The following is a 12,449-nucleotide window of genomic DNA, read 5'->3' as shown; positions in this document are numbered from 1 at the left end:
GTCACGAAGCACTCCGGGGTCATTTTTCGGTTTTTTGGGAATATCTTTTGAACGAGCTAAAATTTTTCTTTTCCGCCTTTGGATTATTGCTATTGGATTTGGTGCTGCATGTTATCTTGCACTCAAAGAAATGGAGTATGATAAGAAATTTATAGATTTTCTGTCGAAACGTTTATATGATCGCTTCACTTCCAGATTATCACATGGTATATCTAATGGTGATCCAGAGCAAAGGTATAGTGGTTTATTAAATATATCATTACTTATGGCCTTAAAAGATGTGGCGTTGTCTAGTGCCTCAGCATGTACTTCTGCATCACTGGAACCTACGTGCGATTGGAACTGATGAGGATTTGGCACATAGTTGAATAAGGTATACGAGTTTACCGTACTGAATTGTTTAGTTAATTTAAAAGTAATTTATTGTTAAATTTTTATAGATTTGGTATTGGTTGTTTTACCACCATTGAAGAGGTTGATTATATTACCGATACCTGCATCAAACATGTCGAACGTTTACGTGAAATGTCTCCATTATGGGAGATAGTGCTAGAAGCAATTGATTTGAAAAATATCCAATTGTCGCAACATTAATTTTGTTTATGATATATAAATAAGGGACCGTTTTGTATTGTATGCATCTCTTAGTGAATGTATTTATATTCCAAAGCAGTTTAATGTAAAGTGAGATACAACTTTTTAGGAATTATATTGTTCCTACTTTATCTGCCCCTAGGTCGTTATTTTATAGTATTAAAATTATATTGGGAAATGCTATTGCTAAATGTTTTTTGTAGTGGACCTTATTTTCAATACATGTATGTATGAGTGCTAACGTTACTGCCTTCAAGAGATGTTGAAAATTTGGGATGAGATTGTATATAAAATGCTGAGTTAATAGTATGTTCATGAATAAGTACTGATTTATTTTAAAATTTCATGTATTTTGTAAAGTAAAAATTAAGTAATTTAGTAACCTAATAAATATCGCAGATACATATATACATAATAACGTTTAACGTTGGAAACTCGTCGTGTCGGTATTTGAGGAGCAGATTTCTTTGAAGGATATATACTCCATGTCTTTAGATGTAATCTTTTTTAATTAAAAAAAGAACGGGTGTGTTGAAAATTTCAAATGAGTCGCTTTGCCACAGAACTTTCGGGTTCAGCGCCATTGCATGGTTGTTTTGATCCAATTTTTCTTTTGGCTTCTCTGTTCGGTTTAATTTTTGGATACTAGTTCGGTTGTAGTACTGACTTCAATTACGGTTCCGGATTTTCCTTCTTGCTATAGCCAGGAGGCTTTTGTAGCAATTTCGGGTTTAGGTTGGATCTGGTATCGGTACCTGCTACGGTACCGTTTTCAACTGTGCTTCCGTTTTCAACTCCAGTATCGGTTATACTCCAGTTTTTTTGTAGTCATCATATGGATGATATAAATAATCCAAAAGTAAATCTATAGCATGTAAAACATAATTGTCTAGCAATATTTTCTCTTCGTAAACTGTTTGTGGCCCTGATAAGGGCCGCTTTTCGTAGGTGTAATTGTTTAGCATTTTTTTTTCTCTTTGTTGACTAGTGGTGGCCCTGATAAGGGCCGTTTTGCGTATACTTGTATAGCATATTTGCGCTCTTTGTAAACTAATGGTGGCCCTGAAACTAGGGGAGGTTACTGCGGCTTATTCGTGGTACATCATGCTTATCCGTTTGTGTGCTGCAGCTGTTCCGTGCGAAGTATTGACCTTTCGCTCCAACGGTGTCACTGAAAAAAAAGCGAACATGTAGAAGGGACTTTATCCTTCGTCCTTCCTTCACGTTGTAGCGGCGAAAGTATTGTCCGATATTTTGGTAGATAACTGTAGGAATGACCGTTGGGGACGATGATACAACTTCCGCTTTTTGCAAACTCTTGATTAGCACTGCTAATTCATACATAAAATTATATTATATTTTTTATTTTACAACATTCGGGAAACAATATTTACATCAAAGACGGTAAATATAGCGATGGAGTGGAGTTGGGCATCAAATTTACTCTCTGGGCTCCCACAATAAGGTCACAGGCCTGAAAATGGTGCAAAAAAATTAAGCCATTTTAAGGAAGATAACGCCGCAAGCTTTTTCCCAATTTTTCCTCTTCCTTGATCTTGCGGGGTTATTCTTTACTTTAGCTCACAACTGCAAAAACTCGTGCAAAATTATCGGGAGAGGTGTCAAAAAAATGCGCTCTGGACTCAGGACGACGAATCCGAAAGCGTAAATTAAAAATTTTATTTCTGTCCAAAAATATTCCCAAAAAACTGAAAATTGGCAACGGAGCGCTCCGAAACCGGGGGTGGAATCCATAATATTTTTGGGCAGGTAATAGTCTAGTTGACGGATCGATTGCTAATACGCTACCAAAAATATCGAGAGAGGTGTCAAACGACGCGTCTTGACATCAGTATTAATAATCCGAAGGCGGAAAATAAAAATTTTAATTCGTTCAAAAGATATTAACGAAAAACCGAAAAAAATACCCGCGGGTACCTCCGAAACCGGGGGTGGGATCCATAGTAATTTTGCGTAGAGCACCTTTCTGCGTTGGCGGCCTTCGGCCGCGGTTATAAAAAATTACCATGGGAGAACAAATCTATATCCGCGCAAAACACTTTTACCCACAGTTTTTTTTGTGGGTACACAACACCATCAAAATTACAACAGCCACATGAAAATTTTCAACTTTGTAAATATATCTGGAAAGAAATAAAATTTTAAATTTCCGTTTTCGGATTCGTGGTCCTGGGTCCAAAGCGCGTCTTTTGACACCTCTCCCGATATTTTTGGACGAGTTTTAGTAGTTGTGAGCTAAAGTAAAGAATAACCTAATAAATATTCACATCAAAAGTAAATAAACAAAAAATGTTAACATAAACAAAGTTTGACATTTTGTGACCACCTTCGAATGAAAAAAGTCGAAGCAGAAGTCCGCTCAAAAAGGCCTGAAAAAGACAACCACTATACCATTCAATAAGTTGCGAAAATGAGTGTAAGCCATTTGAAATTGTACGCAAATTAGGCAATGGATGTGACTACTTTGTTTGTGACGGTCGTTTAGTAAGACATGCATCTGGTTTTTGTGGCAAGGTACTCCAAAACTGCGCATCACGTTCCACACAGTTCGCATGGAAAGTCAGAAAATTTTGAAACACGAAATCGAGATCACTAAGCCGTACTGCTTATAAACCATTGCAGAAGGGATAGAATCTGCAATAACTGGCGACCACAATAACCACCACCAACGCCCTAAAAAGCAGGCGATTACCTCACGATTCCGCCCCCTAAAACGGGCGGCCATAACAACACCAAGCGCACAACCACCGCCAATAGCGCTCAAAATCGCACGCTAAGCCGCGCGGTACCCTTAACAACAGCGCCGACAAAACCGCTCACAACCACCATCAACGGCGCGCGCAACCAGTAGCGTGGCGCCAACTACCCCACGACGGCAACCACCACCCACTGCGCGAAAACCACCAGCGCGCCATCATCATCGGCTGAGTCCTCCGGCAGCGCCAACAACCACCAACCACTGGCAAAGACAACCACTGCCGGACTCCATCCAGAGGCCTGCTGCAACGAACCCAGTATAGGCACGCTGCAACCGCGGCCACCACCACAGGAATAGCCACTACGGCACAGCGGTGAGTCTGCTCCAATTACAATAAGACCACAAACTTTGAAAAAGAAACAAAGAAAAACACGAGTATATTTAGCGTTATGTATTACGGTTTTGGATTAGCTAAAAATAGCCGCCAATAGCTGAAATTTCAGGTATAAGAATTACATACTTACATTAAATTTGCATAATTGTCGCTCCATTTTGACGATTTTCTACGTACGTATTTATACATTTTCAATTATATATATACATCTGCGAGAACAAAAAAAGCAGCAAAAATTATTTCCAAAATTCATTAGTTGGGTTCTTAATTTTTGGCTTGTCGTAAAATTAAGTGAGAAAAAAAAACAACCAATTTAACAGTTATAATGTAAAGCCCCTTCAAAAACCAATACGAATTATTTATTGGACTAAAATGAAGCAAAAAACTGCATACCTGAACCAATTAATTCGGAAATTTTCAGTAAGGTTTTTTTTGAAATTCCAGCATTCTGGATATTTGGTTTGGAAATCATTTTCGAAACGAGTATATTCATTATACAAATCTGTATTTTTTTTTTTTAAATGAACGAAATAATTGGTAGAATTGCAAATCATTGCTGCTAGATAGCTTTTTTTTTTGCTCGCAGGCACTCCCACGTGGCGTTGTTTTTGTGTTGGAAAATAAATCTTTTTCCAGAGAAAAAATTTAGAATTAGAAACTAAGATTTTAAATGATTTTATATGGGGAAATAATTGAACCATAAAAACAAATATTTAAGTTTTCTTTGCAAAAATATATATATTAATATAAATATGTAGACACATTCATAGACATAGGTAAAACAAAATTCGATAAAATAATAACGATCATAGATATTAATAATAAAAATATAAAATGAAGTAAACTAAGATAACATTAGATCAAATCAATTACAATAAAATTTCACTAAAAATACCAAAAGTAAATGAACTACAATAAAACGAGGTTTAAGAAATAGTAAAGATTATAAATTAATAGATATAAAAGAAAAGTAGTGGTTAAAATTTATCTAAATCAATTTGAAATAAAATAAGATTAAATTAAAATACATGGCTACAACAAGCGCAGCCAATAAGGTATACAATTCAGTCTGATAACAGATAAAACTGTACGTCCTACTTTACTTTGACAACAATAGTACCTGATAGAAAAAAAAGTGAAACCAGTAAATTCCTACGGCACTGACTGTAGAAGTAAAGGTATGGCGTAAAATTTCATCTGACACTGCCCTTATATCTTATATTAGCTGGAGACATTGGTGCTTTATCGGTAACCGTATCGGTAACCTTTTAACAGCTGATTCGACCAAACTTATGAAAATCAATGCAATCGATTATTGGTGCCGCTAAAGTCGTAACCGTATCGTAGCCAACCAATTGGGTTTTGGTTTACCGTCGTAACGATAACCAGCTGATTACGTTAGGGATACGGATACAGCGATACGACATACGGCACCAATGACTCCAGCTATACGTATACAGCGATACGACATACGGCACCAATGACTCCAGCTATACGGATACAGCGATACGACATACGGCACCAATGACTCCGGCTATTATTCTGACTTAATGATACCCTATTGGAAAACTTTTGAATTGCCTCGATGAAGGGAAATTATCAAAGGCGAATTTCTGTCGGAATAATTTTTTTTATATATCTTTCCATGAATTTGTGGTTGTAAGCTGGGGAATTAGAAAATAATTGTAACCCTTTTCCAATTTATCTAGCTTAGTAAATAAGAGCGAAAGAGGCAAACGTCCTAAGACTATGGAACCATCAACCTTTTCTTCAAAAGAAAATTTTTTTTCAAAACCACTTGCTTGAAGTTGGTAACCTTAGTTAACAATTGCGCTTAATTATAAGGCCCTTGTGCAAGTACGTTGTATGAGCTAGTGCTTTAGTAAAAGCTCTATTTAAGAATTTTTCCATTTTGTGATTGTTAAAAATTGTAAAATCATGAAAAAAAGGTTTGCCAAAAATTAAGAAATTTAATCCAAACCGTGAACGGTGGGTTTTAAAGTCAAGGCCAGATTGTATTTGAAAAGTGGTTCGCCAAGCTCATGATCAACCACCACTTTATAAAATTTCCCTAAATTTACCGCAATTTCGAAATTTAGAAAAGTTTGGCTCTAGCCGGAGCCTGCATTTCTTTATACAGGTAAGTGGCCACTGAAAATCAGGTGCGTCAGTGGCAATGGTTTTTGAGGGTGGGATAAGCACCGGGCGTCGCAGCAATACCCGCGGCGCCCCCAAGTTTATTCGGCCCTTGTAATTGTATTTTTATTTTTCAGCCGTTTTTTTTTTTTTTTTGATTTTCATTTTGTACTTGTGGTAACCGGTCATTTCCGGTTCGGTAATTTTTTTTCTGCATCAATTTCTTTTCCTTCGTTTTTTTTTTGAATTTTTGAATGTTAACGGTCTGTCCGTGGCATCCGGTTCGGCCGGATGTCGTTTTAATTTTGAAGTTATAAGCGTTTTGAGTCGGTCTCTGCGCTTCTGTCGGTTTATTTTAAATTTGACAGCTGAGTTTGAAAGGCATGATATGACATTTTTTTCTGATTATGGCGCAGGAACAGTAAGGTTGGCAAGGACCCGCCCAGCCGACAATGACTAGCCACTGTGCACCACCACATCATGCCGACCGCCTTCCTTACTGCTTCCACCGAAGATGCGAATCCATAACACGAGGCTATCTTTATTTTCGTACTTAACTCCTTATCATTAATTTTCCCTTTGATAATATGTAATTAAGAAAAAATTTTAGAGATGCCGGTTTTTATAGAAAAAATACCTCCGCTAGAGTATAATCTCTAACTGGAAACGCGAATTAATTTCCGTCAATACGTCACCGCTTTCACTGGTATAGGTGATACAACTGCAACAATTTTTTGACTTTTCAAAAACTAAACAGTCTGGTTACACTTTTTTGACAAATGTAATGTCGTAGGGCGCACGCGAATGAAAAAAGTAGAATCACCAGCTGCTGTCAGTAATTAGTGCAGAAAATATAGAAAAGAATCAGAATTAAGACAGAAAATTCGCGAGAACCATATTTAAACTGGCAATCGAATTACATTAAAACATAACAAACATAAAACGGATTGTTTAAAATAAGTGCATATAAAGTTTTCGCAAGCGCTGAAGAAAAATCTTAACGACCGAACAAAATGAGTACTGGTGGCATTGGAGAGAAAAGAAAATTGTCGTAAGTAAAGAAATAGGGAAGTGGCTACAATGGTAGCGGCAGTGAACGCAGCAGCAGCTTGAGAAGGAAAAAATCTTTAATATGTTAGAAAGTAATCATGTATTTAATTTATTCAATACAAATAAGCGAATGGTGCGAGGCGATAGCGCAGCAGTTTAAAATGTGTAATAGAGGAAAAAGCCTGAAAAAAATTATGATAAAAGTGAATATGCTTACCATTTGCAGCTGCCATACGCAGATATGGCGTCGCTGCTAGCAGCGAAATAATCGATCGTAAGCAGCGAAGTCGACGTATAATTGATTTTCCATGCGTTTGTTGGCAGCAGATGACTGCAAGCGGGCGCTGGCTGTATATTTTTTAGCTGGAATTTTAAAAAGGCCGAAGTGGATGAGTGGGTGAATGGTTTGATGACTGATTGGCAGTGATGGTACCTATAATGAACAAGTATATTAGTAAATTTAAAAATTCTGAAGGATTCTTTGATATAATAGTAATATGCCTCTAGTAGCCGGTACTGGTTTAGTTACTCCGAAATAATTGCGAGAGAAACGTAACAAATGAGTCAAATATTAGTAAAGCAAGATATCGAGCTCATTAATGCCTGTTGTAGCCCGTGGCGGAAACAAGAAACAGTAGCGATAAGCAACCTTGCCATTTGTAAAAATCGTGGCTAGGGTATCTACACCCATCAACATGTACTAACATACATACATGCATAATATTAAGGGTGTCAAATGTTGTGCTCAAATATTGGTTTCACACAGTTTAATTATTATTCCACACTTATTATTTTTAGATCTTTTTTTTTGCTTTTTTGAATGAAAAAAAATCGCCACATCATCTTAGATTAAAAACTGCTGGTCTTCTGAGATTCCAAAAAATGCACACAGCCAATATTTATTGCTCATTTAGTGATATCTAGAGGCATTTTTCCAATTTCAAGTGAAAGTAATATCTCAGGCAACTGTACCCTAATGAGTAAAATTGAGCCGGTCGTGAAAGACTCTGGGAAATTCGAGTTTTCCCCCGGTAACCTGTCATCTCTATTAGGAACGATTCAGCTATGCCAACGCTGGGTAAAACACTTCTTGTACTGTAGCGAAATCTTTTCGACCGTAATTTCGAGCAGGCGGTCTACCGAAATCGTCCAGCTCACTAAACCACATTTATAATTGCAATCTGCTGAAAGCACCCAGCTGGAGCATTGAGATTCTCAATTTGAGAATGATGAAGTAGAGTCATAGAGTGGAACTTTGTCTTGAATGACGCGCCTGTGCAGATATAGACGAAATTATTTCGGACTTGGTTATTCAGAGTCGCGGCCACCGTGGTGTGATGGTAGCATGCTCCGCCTACCACACCGCACCATCAAACTTTTAGAAATAAGGTTTTTCAATTAGAAGAAAATTTGTCTAAGCGGGGTCGCCCCTCGGCAGTGTTTGGCAAGCACTCCGAGTGTATTTCTGCAATGAAAAGCTCTCAGTGAAAACTCATCTGCCTCGCAGATGCCGTTCGGAGACGGCATAAAACAAGTAGGTCCCGTCCCGCCAATTTGTAGGAAAAATTAAAAAGGAGCACGACGCAAATTGGAAGAGAAGATCGGTCTAAAATCTCTTCGGGGGTTATCACGCCTTATTAAAATTCATCAATTTTTTTATTTCTGCGCAACTGCTAATCGTAAATAAAAATTTGCAATATATTTAAGTTAACATAAAAATTGTTAGTATATACATTCTAGATAACAATTTTTCTTTACTTACTTATTTGTACTCGTTTTATTACAAGTTCTGGCTCAATATATTCGTGTCAATGTTTTACGGTATGTGTAACAAAACAATGAAATAGACTTGGCAAGATTAGCGTCTAAACAATTGTTGTACTGTATTGTCTTATCGCTATTTAGTATGCAGATCTAATAATTTGAATAACTTTTCAAATTTGTTCCAACAAACAACATGTATTCCTCTACATACATATATATGTTTCTACACTGAAATTTTAGTCCCAAGTTAACATATTGCCTGATACCCAACCCACATGTCGAATCATCGCATCATTACCATTAACGATTCAAAAATACATATACATTTCGGCTACGCTAAATAATCGTAGAGCAACCGCATAGATCTACAGGACTTGTCAAACTGAACTATATGCAGCTTAGTAATAAATTTTTATGCTAATAATTATAATACATTATCATGTATTTGTTTGAAGTGGTTTACCCATGGCATTCAGCAGCATTTCCCCATAAGAAAGGCTTTATTATGTCATGCGACCTTTGATAAAGAGAGATTAGATAAAAATACGCATATTTATATGTGTATTTTTTACATGCTATTGTTTGATTTTAGGTCTACAACTATTTTTTTTTTTTTTGCCCAAACAATGGTATTCCACCTGTTGCTGGTTTGGTAAATTTCAATTTGTTAATTAATTTGTTTATTTACTAGGAGGTGCATTTCACCTGTATAGAAACACCAAACTGGACACACATATCTTCTAAATAAATTGTTTAAAAACAAAACTTAAAAAGCGTTGCTCAGTTTTAAGCTTAGGCTATACATTGGGCCTCCAGCGGCTTAGGTGGCTTAGAATATACCCGCGGCAAGTATGCCTGCCGTAAGACTAAAATACTCAAATGATAGGGATTCAAGGGGCTGACGAGCGCAATACAAAGCTTTATAGCTTCAACGCTTCCGCAACCCAATTGTCAACCTCACCTACGCGAGGGGAATGGCCTAGAAGGTTTAACGGGGTCATATTAATCGTTCCCCAGACGGTCGGGCTAGTACCTTAATGGTGCTTTGTTACCGGAACGCACTGTATCTATATCCGGCAAAGGACCATCAACATCGTTATCGTTAATACAACAACAACAACAACACCCAAATGATACAACAAGGCGTTGTGTAGTGCAATTTAAAGCTTCTTTAACCCAATTGTCAACCTCACCCCACGTGAATTTACGGGGCGGGGGCGGGATGTCTTTATCGCTTCAACAACAACAATGTCTTCGCTTACATCCTTTCCTTCTTTATTTTCATATTGCTGCATCTAGCGTTCTTCATATGAACGACCGCATAGAGTAATAGCATTCAGCGGAAAACAATTTTCAGATTAATTTTCGCAATGGTCTGTCGTAATGCCGGCATTTTAAACGCTTGTTGCCTCTGAGTTTTGGTCGGATATGAATACAATGCTTATATACTAACTTAACTATTGATCGATCACATCGAACACTTAAGGACATTTCATTTGGTTAACACACATATATGGTCTCGAAAGAGGTGCTAGGTACTGTTGTTGTTGTTGTTGTAGCGATAAGGACACTCCCCGAAGGCCCTGGGGAGTGACATCATGTTGATGACCCTTGCCGGATGCAGATCCGGTACGTTCCGGTACCAAGCCCGACCATATCGGGAACGATTTGTTATGACCACGTGCAACTCTTACCCATCCCACCCTCCCACCCCTAGAACCATGAGGAGTTCGGGGTCGCCAGAGCCTCGGCTGTCAACGAAACAGGATTGGTCACGGATAGGTGAGGTTGACAAATTGGGTTCGAGAAGTTATATATTGCGCTGGCAGCCTGAAAGGGTTGCCCTACACAACCCCTTGAATCTGGTATTTTAGTCACCTCTTAGGACAGTCATATCTACCGCGGGTATATTCTGACCCCCTAACCCGCTGGGGGAGTTCTAGGTAACTCAAGTCTTCTAGCAAAGTGTCGTCAATGTGTATACCAAATGGTGTTATTAACTCTCGTTAATGCATTGACCGTGGAATTTATAATAATAATAAATTAAAGTTTGAACTGGCCGGTCAGTAAAGAACTCACATATACTGTAGAGTTATGGTTAATTTTGGGCAAAATTTTAACAATACTGGTACCAGACGGCATTCTCGAACACCCATCAGCAAAAAATGTTGAAGCAATACACTTTCCTGATGCACCCATTATTTAATTCTTCTTCGGTTTGCTGCTTCGGTACTGAAATCGACTTAAGTCTTATGACCACTCAGATAACTTGTGCAGCTATAACTTTTCAAGGCTCTGACTAGACGTAACATGGTTGAGCGGGGTTACTCTTTGTTTTAGTGAAAGTCCGACAGAAGCTACACCTTTAAGTAAAAAAATTTAATACTTAACAAAAATTACAAAAATTGTTTATCATTTGCAAATTTATTTATTTGTTGTATAAGATCAAGCATATAAGATCACGATCGCAAGTATGAAGACACTAAATTGCCCCCTTTGCTGGAAAATAATTCACATGGAATTTGTAGTCAACGTAAAGACCTTCATCACATACATAGCAACCGCGCCCATTTCATTGCCAATGCTCCAAAAACACAAGAGAGTTGGTTTAGAGGATTAGAAGACAAGGAAAAGAAGGCGGTGCCAATTTGGTCATTACCATCAATGTTATCACCAAGGGCTACACAACATACACTAGTGTGTGATTGAAAAAAAAAGAAAGAATATAAATGCACTTGATTTGCCTTTGTGGCTTCTCAGTTGCTGTTATCGCTGCTGTCGTCGCTTTTGCTACTTTGCTGCCACATCGCATGTGAAATTTATGATTTACATATGAACATGTACTATGATTGCTTGTAAGCGCGAGCAACGCCACATTATTTTCATTCTGCGCAATGCATTATTTTACTTAATAAGTCTATGTATATTTGTAAGTATATTAGGGTGGGTCACTTTAAAGTAAATCAATAACTGCTTCATTTGGTTTCATTGATTTTCCGACAGTATATATAAATAATAAAATAAAAATAAATGTAAGGCTCGATAACCTCCTAAGAGATCTAAGGCCGGGCTTCTCTTCCAATTTGCGTCGTGCTCCTCTTGATTTTCCCTAAAAATTAGCCGGACGGGACCTACATTTTTTATGCCAACTCCGAACGGCATCTGCAAGGCAGATGAGTTTTCACTGAGAGCTTTTCATGGCACAAATACACTCGGAGCGCTTGCCAAACACTGCCGAGGGGCGACCCCGCTTAGAAAAATTTTCTTCTAATTGAAAAACCTTATTTCTAAAATTTTGATGTTGCTTTGCCCGGGGTTCGAACCCAGGGCATACGGTGTGGTAGGTCGAGCACGCTACCATCACACCACGGTGGCCGCCAGTGTGCGCTGAGAGGCTAAATCGTTCAGGGGCTAATAACACTATTCGTTTGGCTTGGGTGAAAGTCCAGCACTGTGGCAGGAAAATACTAATTGGAGGATGCAACTCAAAGCTTTATAAAGCCATAATTAATCTCCCAAAAAGCAGCTAAAGAATTTTGACTCACAGGTCATTGCAGACTAAAAGACACACATATGGGTATATGGTCTAATAGCCTCTGTCGATTCTGTGCCTGCGAGGATGAAACTGGATGCTGCTGTTGTTGTTGTAGCGATAAGGTTGCTCCCCGAAGGCTTTGGGGAGTGTTATCAATGTGATAGTCCTTTGCCGGATACAGATCCGGTGCTAGCCCGACCATCTCGGGAACGATTTATGTGGCCACATTAAGCCTTCCGGCCATTCCCTCCCTCCCC

The 12,449-nt window shown here is 38.2% G+C and overlaps 1 protein-coding gene across 4 annotated transcripts in view; it reads left to right on the top strand.

The window, feature by feature from the left end:
* The first annotated feature begins 6,625 nt into the window (after positions 1–6,625).
* The window catches only part of Csp (Cysteine string protein), an 80,899-nt gene continuing 75,075 nt past the window's right edge, over positions 6,626–12,449 (top strand). For all 4 annotated transcript variants that reach the window (XM_067757732.1, XM_067757729.1, XM_067757728.1 and 1 more), the window contains exon 1: positions 6,626–6,894. In XM_067757732.1, coding sequence (XP_067613833.1) covers positions 6,857–6,894 — 38 coding nt within the window. In that variant the 5' untranslated portion in view covers positions 6,626–6,856. The remainder of the gene's footprint in view (positions 6,895–12,449) is intronic.

The sequence above is a fragment of the Eurosta solidaginis genome, chromosome 5 (genome assembly GCF_040869045.1).
Source record: "Eurosta solidaginis isolate ZX-2024a chromosome 5, ASM4086904v1, whole genome shotgun sequence".
NCBI lineage: Eukaryota > Metazoa > Arthropoda > Insecta > Diptera > Tephritidae > Eurosta > Eurosta solidaginis.
The sequence above is the reverse complement of the archived record's forward strand: the minus strand, read 5'-3'. Positions and strand labels throughout refer to the sequence as shown.